Consider the following 25,738-nt stretch of genomic DNA (forward strand, 5'->3'; position numbering starts at 1 on the left):
TATGTATTTTTTTCCTCTGATCTCAGCCACTAGGGTGTAGGCAGCTGAACTAGACTTGGCCATTTGGCTATTCCCATCTGGGACTTAAATCTGGAGGCAGAGCTGCAAAGATTTAAAGAATGGTTATCTGACAATGACGAGGACAGCTCAGTAGCAGCAGCATCAAAGCCAGCAGTAGAATTCCTAACCAGACTTCCCATGGCAGGACTCTGGCAATGTTTGTGTGTGTGTGTTTTTTTTTAAGTTGAAGGATAATTGCTTTACAGAATTTTGTTGTTTTCTGCCAAATTGTTGTTGTTGTTTTTAATAAATATTCTTTCTTGGATCCTGACTATGTTTTAAGATGGATTCTTGATACTGAGCCGTATGAACTTTTTATAAATTTTGGAAATTAACTCCATATTCATTTGCAAATATTTTCTCTCCTTCAGTAGGTTTTTGTTTCATTTTGTTGATTTCCTTTGTTGTGCAAAAGCTTTTGATTAGGTCCTATTTATTTTTGCTTTTATTTCTTTTGCCTTAAGAGACAGATCTAAAAAAATATTGCCATTTATGTCAAAGAGTATTCTGTCTATTTCTCTTCTAGGAGTTCTGTGGTCTCAGGTCTCACATTTAGGTCTTTAATCCACTTTGAAGTTATGTTTGTATATTGTGTTTGAGAAAGTTCTAATTTCATTCTTTTACATGTAGCTGTCCAGTTTTCTCAGCACCATTTATTAAAGTGACTATCTTTTCTCCATTGTATATTCTTGACTCCTTTGTTGTAGATTGACAAAGTGTGTGCATTTATTTCTGGGCTGTCTATCCTGTTGCATTGATCTATGTGTCTATGTTTGTGCCAGAACTATACTACTTTGATTAATGTAGCTTTGTAGTATGGTCTGACGTCATGGAGTATGATACCTCCAGCCTAGTTATTTTTTCTCAAGATTGCTTTGGCAACTTGGGTCATTTGTGGTTACTTGTTCTTAGTTCTGTGAAAAATGTCATTGGTATTTTGATAGGTATTGCATTACTTCTTTAGATTCCCTTCGGTAATATGGACGTCTTAATATATTAATTCTTCTAGTCCAAGAACATGGGGTATCTTTCCATTTCTTTGTGTTGCTTTCAGATTCCTTCATCAGTGTTTTATAGTTTTCAGAATATATGTCTTTCACGTCCCTGGTTAAGTTTATTCCTAGTTATTAATACTTAATTATTTTTGATGTGATTGTAAATGGAATTGTTTCTCCTTAATTTTTCTTTACTTTGATAATTTTCATTATTACAAACAAAGACCCCAATTAAAAGTGGGCAGAAGACCTGAAAAGGCATTTTTACATAAAGATACTTATGTCACGCGAGTGTATGTTCCTCGGTTCTTTGTCTCGTCACAACACAGATTTGGAGTGACGGACATTAAAGCCCCCTCGGCGTGTCACAACTCTCAGGTCTTGGATAGACCGTGTTATAGCTCTCAGGTCTCTAATGGACCATGTTATAGCTCTTAGACAAATCGGTGTTACAGCTCTATTTTATTTAGAAGATAGCAGGAAAATCCATCTTTGAGGCATGAGGGTACATCAATCCAAAGACACGAGGAGAAGAGCACCCCAGCGCGCGGGAGATAGAGAGAGAGCGCTAGCTTTGGCTCCTCTATTTATATGTTTCTCTCTCCCTGGGCCTGTCCTATGTAAATTGGGCCAGCCAGGAGTGTTTTTTGTTTTACCTGAGGTCCTCACTCCGGTCCTCGGACCTTCTTTTGTTCTATTTTCGCGGGGTTTTCCCTTCCTTGTCTTTTAGCCACCGCCATTTTGGACTCCTTTTCCCTATTCTACCTACCTAACATTTAGATGGCCAACAGGCACATGAAAAACAGCTCAACATCACTAATTATCAGAGAAATGCAAATAAAAACCACAATGAGATGCCACCTCACTCCTGTCAGAATGGTTATCCCCCAAAAGTCTACAAATAACAAATGTTGGTGAGGATATGGAAGAAAGGAAATCTTGGTACAGTGTTGGTGGGATTGTGAATTGATGTAGCTGTTATGGAAGATAGTATGCAAGTTTCTCAAAAAACTAAAAATAGAACTACAATAGGATCCAGGAATTCCACTCCTGGGTATGTATCCAAAGAAAACAAAAGCACTAATTTGAAAAGAATCTTGCACCTTAATGATCATAGTAGCATTATTTACAATAGCCAAAGTATGGAAACAATCTAAATGTCCATCAACAAGTGAATCTGTCCATGGAATTTCCCAGGCAAGAATACTGGAGTGAGTTGCTGTTTCCTTCTCCACAGGATCTTCCTGATCCAGGGATTGAACTCTTGTCTCCTGCAATGCATGCAGATTCTTTATAGTCTGAGCTATCAGAAAAACCCGAATAGATAAAGAAACTGTGATATATTTACATACAATGGAATTTTACTCAGTCATAAAATGAAATTCTGTCATTTACAACAATGTGATGGACCTAGAGAGAATAGTGATTGGTGAAATGTTAGATGGATAAAAACAAATACTCTTTTGTTATCACTTACAGGTGTAATCTAAAAAATAAAACATGGATATCAAAACAGACAGACTTGCAGATATAAAGAACAAACTGGTGGCTACATGGAGAGGAGGAAGAGGGAGGGGCAAGATAGGGGTATGGGATTAACAGACACAAAATACTATGTATAAAATCAATAATCAACAGGGACATATTAGCACAGGGACATAGAGCCATTCTTTTGTAATAACTTTAGATGGACTTTAACCTGTAAAAATACTGAACCACTGAAACTAACATTATAAATCAGCTATATCTTAAAAAAAAAAAAAAAAAGACTGGTTGTACAACATGCCCATTGATTCCAACAGGCTTCCCTCTGAATTCCTGTTTGCAATGATTTAGCCAGAGTTGCTGTCTGTTGTTTGCAACTCCACCGCCCCGTGACAACTACTGTCTTGGTCAGTGGGGAACAACTGGCCCACATGAAGAACAGCTTGTGCATTTTCTGTGAGGTTGGAAGTGAAGTAGCTGTTGTCAAGAGTTATGGAGTTGTTCTGCGAGCTCATCACTGTCATCAGGAATAACAGCCTCTCTTTGTTGGTTTCTGTGAAGGGTATTTTTTTTCTCGTTCTGATTGTGCTCTGCTGATTCCACCTCCCCTTCCCCAAGAGTCGTTCTGGTCCCCTTCCATTCTTGTGTGCTGTCAGAGAGGCTGCTTATTACCGTGGACTTTACTAATAGTGTAGCAGGTGCATTTGGCTGTCTAACATCTATTTTCCCTCCTTCCATCTTTACTAACAGAACTTTGATCTTGTCCAGACGCAGGTGGCCCTGTCCTATAGAGAAGAAACACATTAGAGAAGAATTTGGGTCTTGGATGATGCTGCTGAACAACTGAATTAAGCAGTGCTGATTAATCCACCTCTTCTGGGTTTCTGTTAACGTGAGTTAATAAGTTTTCATTTTGTTTGAATGCATCTAGTAAAGTTTTTGTTGCACCTAACAAATGTAAATAGTGAATGTTGCATTATATTTTTGAGTATGTGTGTGCACGCTCAGTCACTTCACTTGTGTCTGACTCTTTACGACCCTGTGGACTGTAGCCCACCAGGCCTCTCTGTCTATGGGATTTTCCAGGCAAGAATACTGGAGTGGGTTGCCATTTCCTTCTCGAGAGGATCTTCCTGACCTAAGGATCAAACCCGTGTCTCCTGTGTCTCTTGCATTTCAGGCAGATTCTTTACTACTGAGCTCTGGGGAAGCTCCATATTTTTGTGTATGTGTCCTTTAAACACTCTATTTAAAGTAAGAATTTTAATAATCTCAATACTCTGAAAGATAGTTATTATTTTAATGTTATAGAAAAAACAGGCTCATAAATAATAAGCAACATGATCAAAGTTATATGGTATATCAGGTGGTATCCTAAGGAAAACAGATGTACATTCAAATTAAGGTAATTTGAGGAGGGTTTATTTACAAAGAGACTAATTACAGAGTTTTGGGAGTGGTGTAGGGGAGCCACAGGCTTCCCAAGTGGCACAGTGGTAAAGAACCTGCCTGCCAATGTAGAGGACGCAGGAGACATGGGTTCGATTCCTGAGTTGAAAAGATCCCCTGGAGCAGGGCGTGGCAACCCACTCCAATATTCTTATCTGGGAAATTACACGAACAGAGGAGCCTGGCTGGCTACAGTCCATGGGGTCGCAAAGAGTCGGTCACGACTAAGACTGAACTTGCACGCACACACATAGGGGAACCACAGAGCTAGTGTAGGAAGCCAGGGCTAGAACAGTGGAGCTGTTCCAGGAAGAGGTTATCTGACGCTGGAAGAAGAGAGAGTCAGATAGAGCAGTCTTCCTCGAGAGGAGTAGTGACCCTCGATGGAAGGATATAGTCACCTTGATGGGACTTTACAGGGAAAGATCAGGGAGTAAACACCCTGACCTCACTCTCCTCCTCACTCTACCCCCCAGTCAAGTAGAGCCTACTGAGCTAATCGGATGTAGTCCAAAGAGACTGACTTCCAGGGTCGGAGAGCAAGGTGGAGAGGGATGGGGGGGTAGAGGGATGATCGGGAAATACCTTACGTTCCACCCTGTTTGCCCCTAGTGTCCTTTCTTGTCTGAGATGCAGGTAAAATTTCATGTCCTCAAAACAGGAGATGCCCGAAGTTCCCTCAACTATTTATCATCATGGGACAGTGTTCGTTTGTCCATACTTTCACCTTAAACCTAAAGCCGTCATTAGTGTCCTCAGATAAAGTAGCCGGAGGGAAATGGGGAGATAAAAACAAGTAATGTAAAATATACCTGTTACAACCCCTGCTTCTGTAACAATGCCAGTTACCTCTTTCTAAGCCAGAGTATGCTCCTTGGCTCCTTGGCTGTGCCTTTTCTTAGTTCATTCATTCCAAAGGCAGACCACTTCATTGTTGGTTCTGGGGCTACAAAGTTAAATTGACCATGTATCCTCACTAAAAGAGCTCACTTTGCAACAGATGAAACTGTTGTTTAAATATAAGGTAATAAGGGATGCTGCTGCTGCTGCTGCTAAGTCGCTTCAGTCGTGTCCGACTCTGTGCGACTCCATAGACGGCAGCCCACCAGGCTCCCCCGTCCCTGGGATTCTCCAGGCAAGAACACTGCAGTGAGTTGCCATTTCCTTCTCCAATGCATGAAAGTGAAAAGTGAAAGTGAAGTCTCTCAGTCGTGTCTGATGCTTCGCAGCCCCATGGACTGCAGCCTACCAGGCTCCTCCATCCATGGGATTTTCCAGGCAAGAGTATTGGAGTGGGGTGCCATTGCCTTCTCTGAATAAGGGATTAGTAGATACCTAATCTCTGGTTTGTAATGGAATTAAAAGAATAAGAACAGGAACAGGAATGAAAGCATTGTACTTTAACCAGGATGTTTCATCCTTGTGATTATTAATTATCAATATTGGATAATTCTTTGCTGTGGGGGTCTGTCTTGTGCATTGTAGGATGACTAGCTGCATCCCTGGCTTTACCCACCTGGTCCTGGTAGTACTTCTGCCTCCACTGTGACAACCAAAAATTGTCTCCAGACATTGCCATATGTCCTATGGGGACCAAATTATTGCTCAGTTGAGAACACTGGCTTAAAAGGCAAAGAAAGAGGCTATTGCATGGATGTGTAGAAACATGGATGTGCTCCAAATAATGGTCATTTTGTTTTGTTTTTTCTTTGTTGTTATTAATAAACCTGCAGTGAACATACTTTCTTTGTCTACTTGGGGGCAGATATATGTATATGGCAAATTTCTAGAAATGAAGTTGCTGGGCTATAGGATGTGTTTCGAATTATGGTGTTCTCAAAATGACTTCTAAGGAGATTGAATAGGTTTTACCTTTACTACTTTATTAAAATATTCCTTTTTGAATTGCTTCAATTTTTACACTTAAACAATATCTATGAAATCATGGGACTTTGGGATAGTAAACATTTTCTAGTAGACATTAAAATAAATACATAAATATTAAACTAAAAAATCCCAATGCACAACCAAAAATCTTTTATATAAATTATTGGGAAACAATGCTCTAGTTCATCTCCTTCATTTTAGAGATGTGGTAAAGCTCTTTCAAGTTTACACTGACCTGTAGTCAACACTCTTTGTGTTCTTATATTATTCAACCAGTTGCTTTTGTTTAAGTCATATTTCTCTAATTCTTCCACATGAGAATCATGAAAAATGTTGCCAAATGCTTTGTTAAACCCAAAGCCCTTCGCATCTGTGATCTTACCCTCATCTAGTAGAGTGCTGAAGAATATGGGAGGGGCTGTTTACTGTTGAATTTCTTCAGCAGGTCAACTAAAAGACATTTGTACGTGTCTTTTCTCATTTCATGAGAACAGGCTAAGCATTGGGAAGGAGTGTTTTCTAAGTATCTGGGTGGGTGTGTAAAAATACAAAGCAGTGGTTGTCTTTTGACAGCAAGAACTCAAGGAGGAGGATCGGGAGTGACCGGAGCGACATGGCACACTGGTTTTCAACACAGCCCAGCATTTCACTGTTCATCATCTGCTACACACAGAGCTTTAGCTGCCCACTCTTTGGCACAGTCACCCCTGAATGAAGCAAGGGTCACTCCTGGGTGTCCATTGTTATATCTTGCCATTCTTCTCAGCATCATCAGTCACTTTTGAGGATATGGGACAGGCAGGTCTGGGATACAGTCTTGCCCACTGCAGCAGAACAGGCTCCCAGAATACTGGCCCAGGTACAGATGAAGGAGCTTCAGCTGGCAGGCAGATTCGGCTTCATGGTGGGCAGGATTAACAGCCAGCCCCCCTGGCAGGAGTCTGGGTGGAAGAGCACAAACCTCATGGGAAATCTCAGTGATGTGGAATCTGGGTGGCAGGAGGTAGGTTGAGAGGAGGCTCAGAAGCAGAAAGAGGCAAACATTCACATCAGGGAGGTCTTAAAGGCCAGCAGTAAGGCCCCAGGAGCCTGGCAAGAGTGAGTCAGGATCCAGGCCCTAGAAACCAACTGTGGTGCCTGCAGTTTATAAACCAGGAAGAAAAACCCAAGGGGAGACCTAGAAATAAGATTTAGGGTACAAGGGCTAGGAATTAGGAAACAGTAGCTTGGTCACTAGAGTTAGGAGCTACATCAGGGGTAATCCAACCAATCGTGAAGGCTGTTGCTCTACCTGATCCAGTATTGCATTCAGGAGGCTTAATTATCTCCTGATTCAGGTTAATATGAGATCGAGGTTTGGAGTTCAGCATTGAACATGCAGGGGGGACCTAACAATACTGTGAGCAGGAACCTGATTGCAAGGTTGTTTTGAAGCAAAACTTGTATGTCTCCCATTGCACTTTTCCAAGAGATACAAGAGAGAAAACACAGGCTCTGGGAGAGGTGATCCATGTAGTTACTAGACTGGAAGCTTCTTGATCAGAAACTGTCTTGATCAGCATGTACCTAGGGTGTCTATCAGGACCTGGCCTCTTCTCAACAAATATTGATTGAATACATAAAGGCAGGCAAAGAGGGATGAAAAAATGGAGACACAGCTTCTGTTGGGTGGAATATTCCCTCAGGCTTTCCCAAGTTTCAGTGAAATATCCTCACCCTAAACATTCTACACCACTTACTGTTTTTATTCCATGATACCAAGCAACCTTTACACATGGACATCACCAAACAATTAATATTGAAATCAAGTTGATTATATTTTTTTAACCAAAGGTGGATAAGCTGTATATTGTCAGCAAAAACAAGACCTGGAGCTGACTGTAGCTCAGATCATCAGCTTCTCATAGCAAAATTCAGGCTTAAACTAAAGAAAACAGGGAAAACTGGTAGGCCAGCCAGATACAACTTAAATCAAATCCCCTATTAGTATGCAGTGGAGGTAATAAATAGATTCAATGGATTATATCTGGTAGACAGAGTCACTGAACTATGGATGGAAGTCCATAATATTGTGGCAATACAAAGGAGGTGGCAAACAAAACCATCACAAAGAAAAAGAAAAGCAAGAAGGAAAAGTGGTTATCTTAGGAGGCCTTACAAATAGCTTAAAAAAGAAGAGAAGCAAAAAGTGAGGGAGAAAGGGAAAAGTATATTCAGCTAAACACAGATTTCCAAAGAACAGCACAGAGAGACAAGAAGGCCTTCTTCAGTGAACAGTGTATAAAACTAGAAGAAAACAACAGAAGGGGAAAGACTAGAGATCTCTTCAGGAAAATTGGAGCTATCAAGGGAACATTTTGTCCAAAGATGAGTACAATAAAGGACATAAACAGTAGAGACCTAGGATGCTGAAGAGATCAAGAAGAGATGGGACCAATACACAAAAGAACTGTACAAAAAAGATCCAAATGAACTGGATTGCTACGATGGTGTGGTCAGCCACCCAGAGCCAAATATTTGAGACAACAAAGTCAAGTGGGCCTTAGGAAGCGCTGCTGTTAATAAAGCTGGTGGATGTGATGGAATTCCACTAGAACTATTCACAGTCCTAAAGGATGATGTCATTAAGGTGTTGCATTCAATATGTCAGCAAATCTGGAAGACCTAGCTGTGGCCACAGGATTGAAAAAGGTCAAGCCTCATCCCAGTTCCCAGGAAAGGTAATACTAAAGAATGTGCTAACCATCGGACAGTTGTACTCATCTGCCATGCTAGTAAGGTCATGATTAAAATCCTTCATGCTAGGCTTTAGCCTTATGCGAACCAAGAACTTCTAGATGTCCAAACTGGATTTAGAAAAGGAAAGAGGAACCAGAGATCAAATTGCCAACATCTGTTGGATCACAGAGAAAGCTAGGAAATTCCAGAAAAACATCTATCTCTGTTTCAAAGCCAAAGTCTTTGTGTGGATCATAATAAACTGTGGAAAGCTCTTAAAGACATGGGAATACCAGACCATCTTACCTGTCTCCTGAGAAACCTGTATGCAGGTCAAGAAGCAACAGTCAGAACCCTGTACGGAAAAACTGATTGATTCAAGATTGAGAAAGGAGCACAACAGAGCTGTCTTTTGTCACTGTGTTTGTTTAATCTATACACTGAGCACATCATGAGAAATGCCAGGCTGGATGAGTTATAAGCTGGAATCAAGATAGGTGGGACAAACATCAATAACCTCAAATGTGTGGATAATGCCACTCTAATGGCAGAAAGCAAAGAGGAACTGAAGAGCCTCTTGATGAGGGTAAAGGAGGAGAGTGAAAGAGCCAGCTTAAAACTAAATATTAATAAAAACTAAGATCATAACATCTGGCCCTATTCAGTTCAGTTCAGTCATTCAGTCGTGTCCGACTCTTTGTGACCCCGTGGACCACAGTACGCCAGGCCTCCCTGTCCATCACCAACTCCCGGAGTTTACCCAAACTCATGTCCATTGAGTCGGTGATGCCATCCAACCATCTCATCCTCTGACATCCCCTTCTCCTCCTGCCTTCAATCTTTCCCAGCAGCAGGGTCTTTTCAAATGAGTCCGCTCTTCGCGTGAGGTGGCCAAAGTATTGGAGTTTCAGCTTCAATATCAGTCCTTCCAATGAACACCCAGGACTGAGCTCCTTTAGGATGGACTGGTTGGATCTCCTTGCAGTCCAAGGGACTCTCAAGAGTCTTCTCCAACACCACAGTTCAAAAGCATCAATTCTTCAGCACCCATCTTTCTTTATAGTCCAACTCTCACATCCATACATGACTCCTGGAAAAACCATAGCATTGGCTAGATGGACCTTTGTTAGAAAAGTAATGTCTTTGCTTTTTAATATGCTATCTAGGTTGGTCATAACTTTCCTTCCAAGAAGTAATCATCTTTTAATTTCATGGCTGCAATCACCATCTGCAGTGATTTTTGAGCCCCCCAAAATAAAATCAGCCACTGTTTCCCCATCTATTTGCCATGAAGTGATGGGACTGGATGCTGTGATCTTAGTTTTCTGAATATTGAGCTTTAAGCCAACTTTTTCACTCTCCTGTTTCACTTTCATCAAGAGGCTCTTTAGTTCTTCTTCACTTTCTGCCATAAGGGTGGTGTCATCTGCATATCTGAGGTTATTGATGTTATTCCGGGCAATCTTGATTCCAGCTTGTGCTCCCTCCAGCCCAGTGCTTCTCATGATGTATTCTGCATATAAGTTAAATAAGCAGGGTGACAATATACAGCCTTGATGTACTCCTTTTCCTATTTGGAACTAGCCTGTTGTTCCATGTCCAGATCTAACTGTTGCTTCCTGACCTGCATACAGATTTCTGAAGAGGCAGGTCAAGTGATCTGGTATTCCCATCTCTTGAAGAATTTTCCACAGTTTATTGTGATCCACATAGTCAAAGGCTTTGCCATAGTCAATAAAGCAGAAATAGATGTATTTCTGGCCCCATTACTTCATGGCAAATAGAGGGGGGAAGCTGGAAGCAGTGACAAATCAAACCAGTCAATCCTAAAGGATTGAATATTCATTGGAAGGACTGATGCTGAAGCTTCAGCTTTAATACTTTGGCCACCTGATGAGAAGAACTGACTCATTAGAAAAGACCCTGATGCTGGAAAATATTGAAGGCAGGAGAAGGGGATGACAGAGCCTGAGATGGTTGGATGGCATCACCAACTTGATGGACATGAGTTTGTGCACGCTCCATGAGTTAGTGAAGGACAGGGAAGCCTGGTGTTCTGCAGTCCATGGAGTCGCAAAGAGTTGGATATGACTGAGCAACTGAAGTGACCTGAGTGACAGATTACCTCTTCTTGGGCTCTAAAATCCCTGCAGAATGTGACTGCAGCTATGAAATCAGAAGACATTTGGTTCTTGGCAGGAAAGGAAAGCTATGACAAACCTAGACAGTGTTTTGAAAAGCAGAGGCATTACTCTGCCAACAAAGGTCCATATAGTCAAGGCAGTGATCTTCCCAGTGGTCATGTACCATTTTGAGAGCTGGAGCACCAAAAAATGGAGGCCTTTGCACTGTGGTGCTGGAGAAGACTCCTGAGAGTTCCTAGGACGTGAACATGAACTCGGGCCACTTCAGGAGATGGTGAGGGACAGGGAGGACTGGCACGCTGCAGTCCATGGGATCGCAAAGAGTCAGACGTGACTGGGCAGTTGACCAGCAACCAAGCAACCTGCTGATACAAATTAAACTTCCCTGGTCTTCATACTGGAAAGGAAGTGAATTCAACCACTAGCCATTGTTACTTTGCAGTGTTTTATTTATTGACATCTAGTTAATCCCTCAGTGGCATGTGATTAGGTGAGCAGTAGTCTGAGTCTCTGAGAGGATAAACATAGTGGGTACACTGAGAACATCCAATATTTGGTCCTTGTGATTGAGTTCAGACACTGAAATATGGGACCTACTCATGGTTAGAACCTTTTTAGCAGAAAAGTAAACTGGTGGATCATGAAATCATTGGTTTATATACCTATTTTATTTATCCTTAATATTTTAAAAAGATTGGCTCTTAGGTGTCCAGAATTGCATTCTGTTTACTCCTTAGGTTCATGACCCCTCTCATGACAGTGTCATCATCGGCTCATATACTAGCTCATACAAAACTCAGATTTGTGTCTTCTCTTTAGAAATTGAAGAATCCTCCAATTGGTTCTGTTTCACTGCAAGGCAAAAGTTAGTGGCTGTTCATGCTAATCTCTGATGTTTCCCAACGGAGAGGCTTCATGTTAGCTGAAGTGTGTTACTAGACTTGGACTATTTTTCTTCGAATCCACTGGAGAGTGAACTATTGTGTCCACTTCACTGATTTACATTACCTGCCTGTCAGCATTTGAGTTTGAGAACCCTGCTCTGGGGGCAAACTCTTGTGCCATCTCTAATAACTGCTGCCATTCACTGAGTCCTCATATATGCAAAGCACTGAAGTCACAGTTCTTCATACAGTTTTATCTCTTTAAATCGTATAAAACCCTATGAGGTGAGATCAGGTGTTACCTCCATTTTACAAGTGTGGAAGCTAAAGCTCAAAGAGCTGACTAACTGCTCAAGATGCTAGAACTTACGCTTTTTGACAGTGGGATTCAAACTTTGACCTGGCAGAGTCCATAGCTGAGACTTTTTAACATTACACTATGCAACCCTCCAAATCACTAATCTCGTAACAGTAGGATTCCTGCTGCCCTTCAGTGTTTCTTCCTCGTACTCAGTCCATGTGGGGCTGAATTACAGGAAGAGGGGCTGAGCGCTGCCCTGCCCTCACCAGGGCTGGTGGTGGACACCCCGTCTATGCCAGTGTCAGAGGGAGTTGTGCCTTTGTTGGATCTGAGAACTATGGCTCTGCTGGGCGGGACAACAGGAGATGCTGGGGTCACTGTGACTCTGGGCAGCTGCCTATTAATCACTGGTTTTGTGTGTGTGTGGCTGGGCTGTCTCAGCGCTGTCCCACGGTTGTACCTGGGGAATCTCATATAAAGGGGCTCCAGCCCTAGGCCTGCAGCTGTCAGACCACAGAGATGGGGAAGCTGCTGCTGTGTGTTGGTGAGTGTGGTGGGTCCCAGCCCCTCAATGTCTCTTAGATCAGGAGGTGCTGGGCTTCATAAGCTTTTTGTCTCACTGGTACCCAAGGAGCATCCTGGGACTTGGGGGCCTGGATTAGGTAGAGGTGGATAGGACACAGTGAAAGGAGAAGTGATCAGAACAGTGGGTCTCAACCTTTCTCACCTTTGACCAATTAATCAGAATCTCTGAGGGAGGAACCAGGATATCACTACTTTTAAATTAGCATCCAGGGTTGAGAACTTCCCTGATGGCCCAGACAGTAAAAAATCTGCCTGTAATGCAGGAGACTTGAAGTCAATCCCTGAATGAGAAAGATCCCCTGAAGAAGGGAATGGCTACCCACTCGAGTATTCTTACCTGAAGAATTCCATGGGCAGAGGACCTGGTGGGCTACAGTCCATGGGGTCACAAAGATTTGGACACGACTGAGTGACTAACACTTTCAGGGTTGAGAACCACAGGTCTGAACCTTGCTGGGACTTTCAGTGTCATGGTTGTCCCTATGCAAAGCCTGTGTGTCTACATGTAGAGTATATTGGAGTGGAAAGGAGCTTAGATAGATCTGGCTTCACCCACTCAGTGTAGAGAAGAGGGAGGGGTGTGTGTATCTGCATTTGTGGGAGCTGGAGGGTGAGCTGAGGTGTGTCACTCTGGGTGTACCCGTGAATCTGCGTGTGTTTCTTCCTTTGTCTCCTGCAGGGCTGCTCCTTGTGCTGAAACACCATGATGGTGAGGAAACTGGTCCTCTCCAGAGCCAGGGAGAGTGTCCACTGAGAACTGCTCCAAGTCCAGTGTCTTCTGTGCCCACCCTGGCTCTGCACTGGGGATCATTGACCCAGTGCAGCTCAGCAGCAAATTCTCAGTCACTGTTGGGTCTTCTCTGCCAGGATCCATACTCTTGGATCCATTCTGACCAGGGTTTCATGAGGCGTTCTTTCCCCGGGGGATGCCAACAGTGGGGGATGGACCTCCCCACAGTGTAGCTTTGGGGGGATGTGTTTGGTGGGGGTTACAGTGGACTGGCCTCTAGAGAAGTGTCCATGCCGCTGTGGATGCTGAGCTCCATCCCCACTTGGTTTCTACCAATAATGCCTGCTGTACCCTGCCAGGTGCTGCCCACAAGCTGGTGTGTTATTTCACCAACTGGGCATTCAGTCGGCCCGGCCCTGCCTCGATCCTGCCTCGGGATCTGGACCCGTTTCTCTGCACCCACCTGGTATTTGCCTTTGCCTCGATGAGCAACAATCAGATTGTTCCTAAGGATCCCCAGGATGAGAAAATCCTCTACCCAGAGTTCAACAAGCTCAAGGAGAGGTGTGTTCACTGTGTCTGTGGGGCTGTATTTTATAGGTAAAGAGGAGTAAGTCTTTTCTTCTGTTAGTCGTCACCTTTCCTCTGATCCTTGGGTCCCTCCTTCTGTCAAGGGCTCTCTGTAGTGTCCCTGCTCTGGGAGTTCCCCGTTGATCAACACTTTGAGCTCGTCCTGCCTCCTTGCCTTTGTGGCTGCTGTGCCCCTGCCTAGGATATGCTCCTCTCTCTTCTCTGCCTTGCACCCCAACTCACCCTTCAAGCCCAGTGCTCAGGAGTCTATTTTCAAATGCTTCGGAGAGAGCTGCATATCACAAAAGCTTCACAAGTGCTAGTGTTTCATTATCATTTGTCACCTGCAAATGAACCCCAAGGGAAGGGCTGGTGTCTATGGTCTTTGTACACCAGTGGCTGGGTCAGCGCCCAGCAGAGAGCTGGTGCTCAGTGTTCTCTCCCCAGGACTCTGTCGCTGTGTGCTTGGTTGTAGAACAGTGGAGAAAATCCATGTCACTAGAGCACAGCCTCTGGAGAGGAGAGCAGGGAGCTTGTCCGTCTGTTCACTGCTGTGTTTCAAGCACCTAAAGCAGTTGGAAAGTGAAAGTGAAGTCGCTCAGTTGTGTCTGACTCTTTGCGACCCCATGGACTGAGGCCTGTCAGGTTCCTCTGTCCATGGGATTTTCCCAGCAAGAATACCGGAATGGGTTGCCATTTCCTTCATCAGGGGATCTTCCCGACCCAGGAATCGAACCTGGGTCTCCCACACTGCAGGCAGACTGTTTACCATTTGAGCTACCAGAGAGGCCCAAAGCAGTCAGAGGCCCGTATTAATTGTTCAATAAACGTTTGTTGACCAAGAAAGTGAGTGAAGAGAAAATTTAGGCTGCTTTTTCTTTTCCTTTTTCTGGGAATGTCATGGGAGTGGGGCGTTTGGGGGGCTTAGACAGCCTGGGATCCTGGGTGTGATGATGTATATGTGGACTGGTTGCTGTCTCTTTTATCCTTCTTCCCCATCTTGGGCTCCACTCCTTTCTCCCTTAGGTTACTCCACCTGCTGCCCCCTTTCCCTCCCCCTCCTCCCATCCCCACTACTTCCCACTGTTCCCCAAATGACTGAATGAGAACCCACTCACCGACGCTGTCCCCCCTCACAGGAACAGAGGGCTGAAAACGCTGCTGTCCATCGGGGGGTGGAACTTTGGCACCGTGAGGTGAGTCTGTGCTATTAGGTCTTCTCTCTGGGGTTGGGGTATGGTGATGGGGGTGGGGAGCAGGCCAGCTTTACTCATTATCTCATGCTTGATAGGGGAAAGGATTAAAGTGGCTGTTTGCATTCCAAATTTGTAGGAAAAAAACCACAAGTGAGAGCTTAGGGAACTTACCATATTTCACCCAGGTGTCCCTGTGAGATGACCAGCTGGGGTGATGATCAGGTAATGGAACCAGGCATGCCTAAGTCTGAATCTGGTTAATCATTGCATGTAGGACTAGCTCCAAATTACTTAAAGTTCGGTTTTACTATACTAAAGATTTTCCAATAGGGTCTTCATTATGGAAGAGAAAATACTACAAAAAATAGAAAACAGTCAAACAGCAAGTGAATAGAAGAGCAGAGACTCTTGAACCCCTGGTCAGAGCCTGGCCCTCTGCCACCTTATGGGCCCATTAGCTCAGATATCTTTATGGAAATACTTGCCCTTGGCTTATTTTCCCTCCCCTTTATCTATTTAGGCAGAGGGTCAGTGCTTGGGCAGGAGTAACCAGGTTTTCAAAGGCAGAGCTGTTCTGAACCACTGTCTCCACCCCGGGCTGAGTGTTGTTTCCATCTGGCAGGGGCAGGGGTGGTTTGTAAATCCTCCCTGGAGCGTGAAGTCCAGGACTTGGTAGAGCTTTAAGAGGGTTTGAGAGTTTCAAAGCTCTGCCTTCCTTTCCGCAGTCACATATGAACCAAAGAGGAGAGTGGTTGGGGGGAGCACGGTTATGCAGAAAGCACTCCTGGCCTCGGCTCTGGTCCCCCTGCAGGTTCACCACGATGCTGTCCACGTTTTCCAACCGGGAAAGGTTCGTCAGTTCAGTGATCGCCCTCCTGAGGACACATGGCTTTGATGGTCTGGACCTCTTCTTCTTGTACCCTGGACTCAGAGGCAGCCCTGCGCGTGACCGCTGGACCTTTGTCTTCTTACTTGAAGTAAGGTTGGCTTGGCAGATCCTGAATCCAGAAGTGATTCTGTTTTGACCATGTCTGGGCCCCGGGCACAGGAGGAGCCTAAGACCAGGGGTGGACAGGAAAGTGGTGTGGACAGAGGCTGCTGAGCAGGGGCCCTGTGGAGGTCTTTCCCTCCATCACCACTGGCCTGGCCCCAGCCCTCCAGCCTGAGTGACACTTTCTCCATGCATCTACTGGACTCCCTCAGGCAGGCTGTCTGAACTCTGCTCCTGGGCCTGCAGCCAGCCCTCTGCTCAGCGACTTACCACCCTGGCTCACGTCCCCCTTTCTTGGGAACCTGTGGGCAGGGCCTGTGTCTGACTCTTCTGGCTCCAGGGGCTCTGTTATTGTGGAAGATTGTTTCCTGGATGACTCCTGCTTTCCCCAACTTGACTCTGCTTTGTCCATTTCTCTCATCTGCCTCTCTCTTTCCAGGAGCTCCTGCAGGCCTTCAAGAATGAGGCCCAGCTCACCATGCGTCCAAGGCTACTGCTGTCTGCTGCCGTCTCTGGGGACCCCCATGTCGTCCAGAAAGCGTATGAAGCACGCCTTCTGGGCAGGTGAGTGGGTCCTCTTTTGTTGAGGGGAGGGCATTGGAGGGAAGGAGGCATCTTGGGCTCAGAACCCAGAGGTGCCCAGCACTGTCCTGGAGCTTCGATTTCCTGCCTTGCTGTGAGAACACCTGTGGGAGGTGGGCCTAGCAGGAGGGTAGGTGGGAACAAGGATTATTCCCTAAAGCCCAGGCTTTCCTGAGGAGATCAGAGGGAAGTGATGGAGCATCAGGCCACACCACAGCATCCTCTTGGGTAGAGATCTGCATTACCCATAGCTGGGCCTCAAGGAGTGAATCCAGGGGCCTGGCCTCTGTTTTCCTGGAGTCCCCTGTGGATGTACACCAAGTGCCAGATGGCTGGCCTCAGAGACATTTGTGAATTACCAACTACTGCCTCTGAAACAAAAACAGGAATGCCAAGTCAGGGCCTGTTTTCAGAGCAGAGATCTTTATGCCAAAATCACAAAATCAGTCAAGGAACTCTCATGTGTGCTAAGTCGCTTCAGTCGTGTCCATCTCTTTGCAACCCTATGGACTATATAGCCTTCCAGGCTCCTCTGTCCATAGGATTCTCCAGACAATAATACTGGAGTGGGTTGCCATACTCTCCTCCAGGGGATCTTCCTGACCCAGGGATCGAACCCATGTCTTTTATGTCTCCTGCACTGGCAGGCAGTTTCTTTACCACTGACACCACTTGGGAAGCCCCAAGAAAGCACATAACTTTCTGGAAATGCCAGTTCTATACTAATTTTCTCAAAGCTCAAGAATCAGGTATTTACAGATAAGAAATCTGAGTTAGATGCAGAACACAAGAGGTGAAGTGAGGTGTTTCTGAATGTGATTTTATTTAGGGAGCATGGTTTCATTGGAGAGCAGTTAGGCAGGAAAGGTGGACCCCAGTGGAGTGAATTGCCTCATGTTGGTCGTAGAGCCATGTGGGATTGAGGGAGTTCATCTTCACCAAGCTGGGTCACCTTAGACGAATTAGGTAACTGTCTGAGTTTTAACTTCTTTATTTTATGTGTTTATTTGTGGCTGCACTGGGTCTTTGTTGCTGTGTGCAGGCTTTTCTCTAGTTGTGGTGACTGGGGCTACACCTTAATTTCAGTGCACAGGCTTCTCATTGTAGTGGGTGTCTCTTGTTGCAAAACACGGGCCCTAGGTGCTTGGGCTTCAGTAGTTGTGGCGCATGGGCTTGTGGCACGTGGAATCTTCCCAGACCAGGGATTGAATCCATGTCTCCTGCATTGGCAGGAAGATTCTTAACCACTTGACCACCAGGGAAGTCCTTCAATTTCTTCATTTTAAAATAGAGACAATTGTGGTACTTAGGGCATTGGCTAAATTAAAATTAAATTAGATGATCCATGCTAACCTCCACACTGTGCCCTGATAAAGCTCAACTGCACCTCGCCATCTGGAAAGCTTTCTGGAAGAGGTGGGTTCCAGTGGCTCCTGGAATGGTAGAAAGATGGATGCGCTCTTATGCTGTCTGCTTACACGTGTTATTTACACAGACCTCTGCTGCACTTGTATCAGCCAGGACGCCTTTGTTTCCTGGTCTGACCCCTTGCATACTGTCCGGAGGGCATAGGTCCTGACACACTGCTGTCCCTCACTGGCTGTGTGTTCTAGGGCAGCCTCTCACATGCAGGGCACAGCTTGGGCAGTCCCCGTGGGCAGAGACGGCAGTGGTGTTGGGTGGCCGACATTCAGCTAGTTAGCTAGTTGGTGCTCTGAAAGTCTAGCTAGCATGATCTTCATACCTCCTCTTGCCCCTTACAGACTCCTGGATTTCATCAGTGTCTTGTCTTATGACTTACATGGAAGCTGGGAAAAGGTCACAGGACACAATAGCCCTCTGTTCTCTCTGCCTGGAGACCCCAAATCTTCGGTAAGAAAAGGAAAGCTGTCAGGCAGCCCAGACATGCACCCCTGAGCCAGGCCAGTGGCTCTTGGTAACAAGGAGGGGTTGTGTTCTTCCTCCCTGCAGGCATATGCCATGAATTACTGGCGACAGCTTGGGGTCCCCCCTGAGAAGCTCCTCATGGGGCTCCCCACCTATGGACGTACTTTTCACCTCCTCAAAGCCTCACAGAATGAGCTGAGGGCACAAGCTGTGGGACCAGCATCTCCAGGGAAGTACACCAAGCAAGCTGGCTTCTTGGCTTATTATGAGGTGACGGGAACGGGAACCTCTGTCTGTGAGTTAGGGCTCCCCCACCCGAGCCCAGGGCCAAATCAGGGACAAGGGACCAAGGCAAGACTGAGGGTTAGACATAGGACAAGGAGGTGGTTTGCTGTGGTAAGGGACATCCAGTCTCTGGGATGCTCCCTTTTCTTTTGGGAAAGTTATTTGAGTCCTTTGTAAGAGGTGAGGGACTGGGTGAAGTCTGAATGGAGGGGGGGCAGATATTTCACTCCTTAGAAGATTCTTAAATAATATTTAAGTCAATCCTGAATTACTATATGGCCTAAATAAACATAATTAATATTTGCAAGATATATATATATTTTTTTCCCCCAAAAGTTCAAATATTTTCAAAAGTAAAAGAATAGTATAACATCCTCTCATTCCCTGATTTCCAAATGTCCTTCACCCAGCTTCAGTCATTAACCACTCTTGGCCAGTCTTGTTTTTTCTCAATATTGTTTCTTCTCCCTGATTCCTTCCTTCTCACTAGTAGATTATTCTGAAATGATTCAAAGACATCCCCCATGACAGATTCTTTCTCCTCTACCTCAATTCCACCCCCTAATCTCAACAAAGCTTGCTCTAGTGGAGGAAAGAGCCATGGACCCAGGGCAATGTGAAACACGAGGGAAGATAGTAAGAGGCATGGATTGCATGGCTGTAGGATCTAGATTAGGTGAATTCTGTGCAGAGCTGTGATGGACAATCGGAATCCTGATGGGTGGGAAGGACCTTCTAGGCAGAGGACAGCAGACGCCAGAGGGCGAGCTGTATCTTTGCTTGTGGTGGTAGTGGAGATGCTGGTGTCTCTCCAGTTTCTGCTCTGTCCTGGCTCCTGAAGATGTTTCCCTGCTAATCCAGTGAAGCATAGTTATGAGTGATGAGGGAGTGTTCTTGAAGGACATTACGTGAAAGAGATTTTGATAAACTTTTAATGACCACCCCCACCCCCAAAGGAAAAACTTCCACACCTTAACTTTGACAGCCCAAGTTGAACATGTCTACATCTTTGTAGCGTATGGTCTCCAGCTCAGGGCTGGGTACCCAAACCACACTCAATGCTTTCTTGATTATAATAACCTAGTTTTCCCTGCATTCTAGGCCTTTACAGTTATTATAGATTCTAAAGTTAGTTCGATAACTGCCTAGATGGGACAGTTTATGTTGGTTTTAGTGAACAGAGGAGATACTTATTCATAAAAAGTCTTTGAGAAAGGAACAGGTTTGGTCAAAGGACAGTTTGTTCCTGTAGTAGTTTGGTATTGATTTTACCTAACCCTGGTTTGTTTTCTTAAGGCTACCCCCCACTCCTTAGTGTTCTTTTTGTGTATATCACAGATGTGATGGAAGGAATGTGCAGTAGTAGGGATTTTTTGGAATAGACAGGAGGTCCTTTGTGAGTGGCTTCCACACCCCCTGTTTGGTCTGCCTTCCTGTCACCCCCTGGTGAGGGATTCCTGGGTTCTTTTTCCTTGCTGTTGCTTCGCTCCATGGCACTTCACAGAACTACCCTGGTGATCTTCCTGGCAGATTTGCTGCTTTGTCCGGAGAGCGAAGAAGCGCTGGATTAATGATCAGTATGTCCCATATGCCTTCAAGGGGAAGGAGTGGGTTGGCTATGATGATGCCATCAGCTTCGGTTACAAGGTGAGACCTTGGTCCTTTCTTGCTCCAGCACAGTTTTCCTCTGGCTTCCGTGAGGCCCTTGTCTGTACTGTGTGTGTGTGTGTGTGTGTGTGTGTGTATGGGTGTGTGTGTACTGCATGGAGAATGAAGGTGAGAATGACTATCTTAGATGAGTTTTAGGCATACCAGATCTAACTGGAGCTTCCTAATCAAACCTGCCCCAATCATCTTATTTTAAAAAGGAGAATTTATGGAGATACTTGAATGCTGATGAAGGTGTTTGGCCTTCATCCTGTATGCATTTTCAGGCAAAATCAGGTTTCTGAGCCAGGTATATGATTTGTGAGTTTGAAATCTTTAGACTTTAGTAATTGTGACCACCACTGCACCCTGTATCAACAGTGGTCTATGATGTTGAACCTGGCAAGTTTTTTTTTTTTTTTTAAATAGTGAATTAAAACAGAAAAGACATGTTCCAGTGTTTCCCTAACCTGCCTCTGCTTGGAATCACCTAGATTAGATGTAGATTTAATAGATGTAGAAATTCTTAGTTCCAACCCTGAATATTCATCAGGTCCTAGAAAGAACCTGGAAACTGTTTGCAGTGTATCCCCTTGTGATCCTACTGTAATCTGTGTGGCACTGCAGGTGTGCATGTGTGAGATGATAAGGGTCTGGACTAGGGAGTTTGGGAGGAGAGGCCATTGATGAGTGAGCAGTTGTCAGAAGTCTGTCACTGCCTGGATGTCGGGGCTTATAAGTAGAGGGATGTCACAGTGTCTCCTCTCATAAGTGATGTGGAAGTGACTGGTGTTGGTTGTTCTTTGGGGAACATTTGCGGTAGAAAGCAGAGATAATATGGCAGTTATCATGAAGAGACACTATGACTTCCTCTAATCCTGGGTGAGACCTGCTGTGGGGAGAGAGGTAGAGAGCATGACTTTCAGCTTCTAGGATCTAACTCTGTGGGTTTGGAAACAGAAGACACAAAAAAGGTCAGTGACTCTGGAATTATCCAGTTGGGTGGAATTAAATATATGATCCATAGGACACAGGAGAGGGTGGTGGACCCCATTGCTGGGGAAAGCTGGAAGCTAGCAGTGCAGGGTGGCCTTGCTTTGAGGGGCGGTTACAGAGCCTTACCAAGCTAGAGGTGGGTGTGAGCCCAGTGTGAGCATAATTAAGAGCTCTCATCACAGAATCTCAGCTGAAAGAAACCTTGCAGGTAATCACTGGGAGGCAGTAATCCCTGGATCTCTCAGTGTTCCAGCACTGTCCAGGCATTCTGAGTAAAGCAAACAGACCAGCTGTAATTAAACAGAAAGTTTCCCCTCCCCTCTCCCCCAGAGTCCTCTCCTTACCTGCATGGATTGTAAAATCTCCTTCCCGGAGAGGCCTTATTTATTGTCCAGAGCCAAGCTCTCAGTCTCTCTAGAGGGGAAAAGGGCAAGATGTGCCTGCTTCCTGTGTCAGCTTGAGAGCCATAACTGGGATTCTTCTCCTGTGGGGCAGACTCTGCTGCACGTGCAGGTGAATGTCTGGTTGCCTTCACATCACTCTTTGGATAATTGGGGAATGGAGAGCAAACTCCAGGTGCTAATCTGACTTTTTACTGTGAGTAGAAATGGTCACTTTTTTGATCAGGAGATCTGGGGGGTGTGTGTGTATGTACATATAAAACAGGTTAATTTAGCCTATGCGTGCATGCTAAGTTGCTTCAGTCATGTCTGATTCTTGGTGAACCTATGAACTGTAGCCTGCCAGACTCCTCTATCCATGGGATTCTCCAGGTGAGAATACTGGAATGGGTTGCCATTTCCTCCTCCAGGGGATCTTCCCGACCCAGGGATCAAACCCAAGTCTCTTACGTCTCCTGCATTGGCAGGAGGGGTCTTTACCACTAGTGGCACTTTGGAAGCCCAGTTTAGCTTAGAAGTAGGATAAAATCTCAGAATCGTCACAGTTTCAACTTAATAATTAAGCTTTGCTGTCTTTACATTTGGGGAAGTTAAGCCTCAGAAAGGAGCCAACCGATTTGACCAAGGATTACCAAGTCATGCAGATGTTTGCATATGAGTCTGCCTTTTCCGCTAGCACAGAGAGTGCTGGCAAAGTAATAATAAAACCTGGTTTGGGGTCTAAACTCTGCCTTTTAGTTATATCTGTGATTTAAAAACTCCTGGACAAAAGACTGTGTTACTTATCTGTGAAAAGAATATGATATTATCTGTTCTATTCCTCCTTTATAGCATCATTTTGGCATGAGGTATGTTGAGGTGATTTTTTAAAAATATAAAGCAATATCTACTGTTTATGATGATAATGGTAATTAGCAGTTTGGGAAGTCAGACAGTACTTAACATTTATGAACATTTACTATGTGCAAAGTATTGCTCCAAATATTTAACATGTGGGAATTAAAAATTTTTTTTTCAAGTTGTGGGAAAATATACATAACATAAAATTCACCATTTTACTTACTTTTTGTTACAGTTCAATAGCATTAAGTACATTGATGCTGTTGTGTAACTATCACACTTATCCCTCTCCAGAACTTTCTTGTCTTCCCAAACAGAAACTCCACACACATTGAATAGCTCCTCACTCTTCCCTCACACACCTCCTCTTAATCTCCACTTTACCTTCCGTCTGTATGAATCTGACTACTCTAAGAGCCTCTATGAGTGGAATCTTAGTATTTGTTCTTTTGTAACTGGCTTATTTCACTTAGCATGATGTCTTCCACTTCCATCCATGTTGTAACATGTGCATGTAGGAATTCTTTGGATCCTAAAAATGTTGGAAGTATTATTATACCTTTTTTTTTTTTTTTACACAGGAGGCAACTAAGACACATAAAGTTTATGTAACTTTTTTTCAAGATGCCATAGCTAATAAGCAATAGAGGCTAGATTCAAAGACAGGCTATGTGGCTAACCATCCTGCTATACTGCCTTCTGAGAGTCCATCTGATTTTGCCATTGTACTCAGTCTGGAGGATGGTTAGAACAGCAGGTTGACTGACCACTCCTTTTTTTCAGGCATTTTTCATAAAGAGAGAGCATTTTGGGGGGGCCATGGTGTGGACATTGGACCTGGATGACTTCAGGGGCTATTTCTGCGGCACTGGCCCTTTCCCCCTTGTCCACACGTTGAATAGTCTCCTGGTGAATGATGGTGAGTAGCTATGACTTGGAAGCTGGGATTGGCAGTTGCACAAGCAGCCGCTGAGTTGGTCCCTTCTGTAAGATCTAAAGGCTTTGTTGTGGCAGAACGACAGTGAAGGAAGAGAATAAGCTTTGATGGCCAGGCCAGTCTGCTTTCTAATCTTGGTTTGGATGCATGCTCCATTTGATCTCTCTGAGCTTTGTTTTCCCATCTACAAAATGGGAATAATCCTTATACTCATGTCAGTATTATACAAACTAAATGAGATGTGAAATGAAAGCATGCTGGCTCACGGTGAACATTCAATACATATCAGTTTATTTCTGTATTTCTTTTCCTTGCTTTCATGCAACAAACACCAGAAAAAGAAATTAAGTTTCTTTTTGATATTTCTTTGATAGTAGAGACTTCCCTGGCAGTTCGGAGATGGAACCTAACATGCTAGAGCTGCAGCATAACCCTCATTTTGTGGCTCAGAAAGATAATACAGCTAGTCAGAAGTGGAAATGAGACTCCAACTTAATTCTTTACAACATGCTTTCTAGGGCAACCTCCTTGCCCTCAGCCTGGACTTTGTGCTTCCCAAAAAGGGGACACAAAAGGATTCTTCCTGTGGATTCCATAGGTTAGGAATAGGCTTCGGGGTAAGGTCTTGCTCAAGGTGCAAAGGTCAAAGCAAGGGCTTAAGCTTAGAGAACTGGCAGACTTCTGCTTGGGGTCCCTCAACAGAAATGTGGCAAACCCCACTGAGTGTCCATGGGTGCCTGGGATCATGTTTATATATTGAAGTAGGGGAGCCAGGCTTCTGTGTGCGGAGACTTTATCTGTATCCACAAGTGAATGTGTTCGTAAATCCTCCTATTCTGGTTTGGGAGCTGGTACTTGATCCCTGGAGCAGCTCTAGTTCTGCCAGTGACAGGATGGAAAGGAAGAGGTAGGAGTCTCACACTCTTCTGTTGATTTCTTCTAGAGTTCAGCTCAACTCCTTCACCAAAATTTTGGTTCTCAACTGCTGTGAATTCTTCAAGAATTGGCCCTGAAATGCCAACTATGACCAGGGATTTGACCACTGGTTTGGGCATTTTGCCCCCAGGAGGAGAGGCTGTGGCCACTGAGACTCATAGAAAGTCTGAAACTATGACTATAACCCCCAAAGGTGAGATTGCAACCCCTACAAGGACCCCTCTATCCTTTGGAAGGCGCACTGCTGCTCCAGAAGGAAAGACTGAGAGCCCTGGAGAGAAGCCCCTCACCACTGTGGGCCATCTGGCGGTGAGCCCTGGAGGGATAGCTGTGGGTCCCGTGCACCTTCAGACTGGACAGAAGGTCACACCCCTAGGAAGGAAGGCTGGAGTCCCTGAGAAGGTGACCACCCCCTCCGGAAAGATGACAGTCACCCCTGATGGGAGGGCTGAGACTCTGGAGAGGAGACTTTGACCTCTGAGGGGGACCCTGACCCCCTGGTGGGTTACTTTGGTCTTGAGACAGAAGCTGAAAAGTGGATGCTGCTCTCTGGCCCCAGGATACACTCCTCCTGCTTTTGACAACCCCTTTGTTCCCACTGATGGACTTATTTTTTGGACGACTTGATAACCCTTCCAATGAGTCCTCTCTGTAAACAAACTTGGAAAACTCTGCTGTGAATAAAGGATCCCAAGTCTGTTCTTGGCAGAAGCTGGGGGAAGCCCTTATCTTTTCTTCTTGGTCCCCTGACAGAAGCTGCCTGTGCCCAGCCATTCATGCATCATTCTTGGGACAAACAGGCCCCAGGTCATAATGAGTTAATCTCTTCTCTCTTGAATAAACTGAAAGCATAAGAAGCCAACTGAGTTCTCTGAAGTTCTTTTCTTGAACTGACCCATGGTTGTGAATTGTCAGTTTCTTTCTTTCAAGGTTATTTTCCCCTCCTGTAATTTTTGGAAGGAGGGAATTTGTGTTTGTCCCACCCTGATATTTTCCAGTGTTGATTATGTGCTTCAGTCTCTGCAGTGAATACTGCTGACTTCACTGATGATCAGAGCCAAAATCTCCTCTAGAGTTTTCCCTATTGTTGAAGGGTGCTGAGAAAAGGAGGAGGGAGTTGTATCTTCCCGTTATATTCCCTACTTTGGAAGTCTTAGTTATCTCTGATAAAACACCTTCACCTATTCTTTGCACAAGAAGTAGTGGAGGGGGGACTTCCCTTGTGGTCCAGT

At 44.8% G+C, this 25,738-nt stretch overlaps 1 protein-coding gene across 3 annotated transcripts; it reads left to right on the forward strand.

Moving 5' to 3' along the window:
- The first annotated feature begins 2,402 nt into the window (after window positions 1-2,402).
- On the forward strand, window positions 2,403-25,366 carry LOC104981634 (oviduct-specific glycoprotein). Of its 3 annotated transcripts, none has more exons than XM_010830837.1 (10): window positions 2,403-3,432; window positions 13,188-13,802; window positions 14,948-15,004; window positions 15,816-15,981; window positions 16,435-16,559; window positions 18,341-18,449; window positions 18,549-18,734; window positions 20,280-20,396; window positions 23,417-23,552; window positions 24,514-25,366. In XM_010830837.1, exons 2-10 carry the CDS (start codon window positions 13,723-13,725, stop codon window positions 24,978-24,980), a joined length of 1,443 nt encoding a protein of 480 aa, XP_010829139.1. In that variant the 5' UTR covers window positions 2,403-3,432; window positions 13,188-13,722; the 3' UTR covers window positions 24,981-25,366. The 3 variants fall into 3 exon arrangements, with proteins under 3 accessions (XP_010829139.1, XP_010829140.1, XP_010829141.1); XM_010830838.1 differs by having other exon boundaries at window positions 13,598-13,802; window positions 24,514-25,360; XM_010830839.1 differs by lacking the exon at window positions 13,188-13,802 and having other exon boundaries at window positions 24,514-25,360.
- The last annotated feature ends 372 nt before the right edge of the window (window positions 25,367-25,738 follow it).

Source organism: Bison bison, unplaced genomic scaffold (assembly GCF_000754665.1).
Source record: "Bison bison bison isolate TAMUID 2011002044 unplaced genomic scaffold, Bison_UMD1.0 scf7180017864519, whole genome shotgun sequence".
In the NCBI taxonomy this organism is placed as follows: Eukaryota; Metazoa; Chordata; class Mammalia; order Artiodactyla; family Bovidae; genus Bison; species Bison bison.

What these genes read in the sequence shown, in the direction of transcription:
- LOC104981634 (XM_010830837.1), top strand. Translation starts at nt 13,723, where the DNA reads ATGAGCAACAATCAGATTGTTCCTAAGGATCCCCAGGATGAGAAAATC. An exon ending in TTCAACAAGCTCAAGGAGAG is followed by an intron (nt 13,803 to 14,947) that starts GTGTGTTCACTG and finishes CCCCCCTCACAG; the next exon opens with GAACAGAGGGCTGAAAACGC. An exon ending in TAGTCTCCTGGTGAATGATG is followed by an intron (nt 23,553 to 24,513) that starts GTGAGTAGCTAT and finishes GATTTCTTCTAG; the next exon opens with AGTTCAGCTCAACTCCTTCA.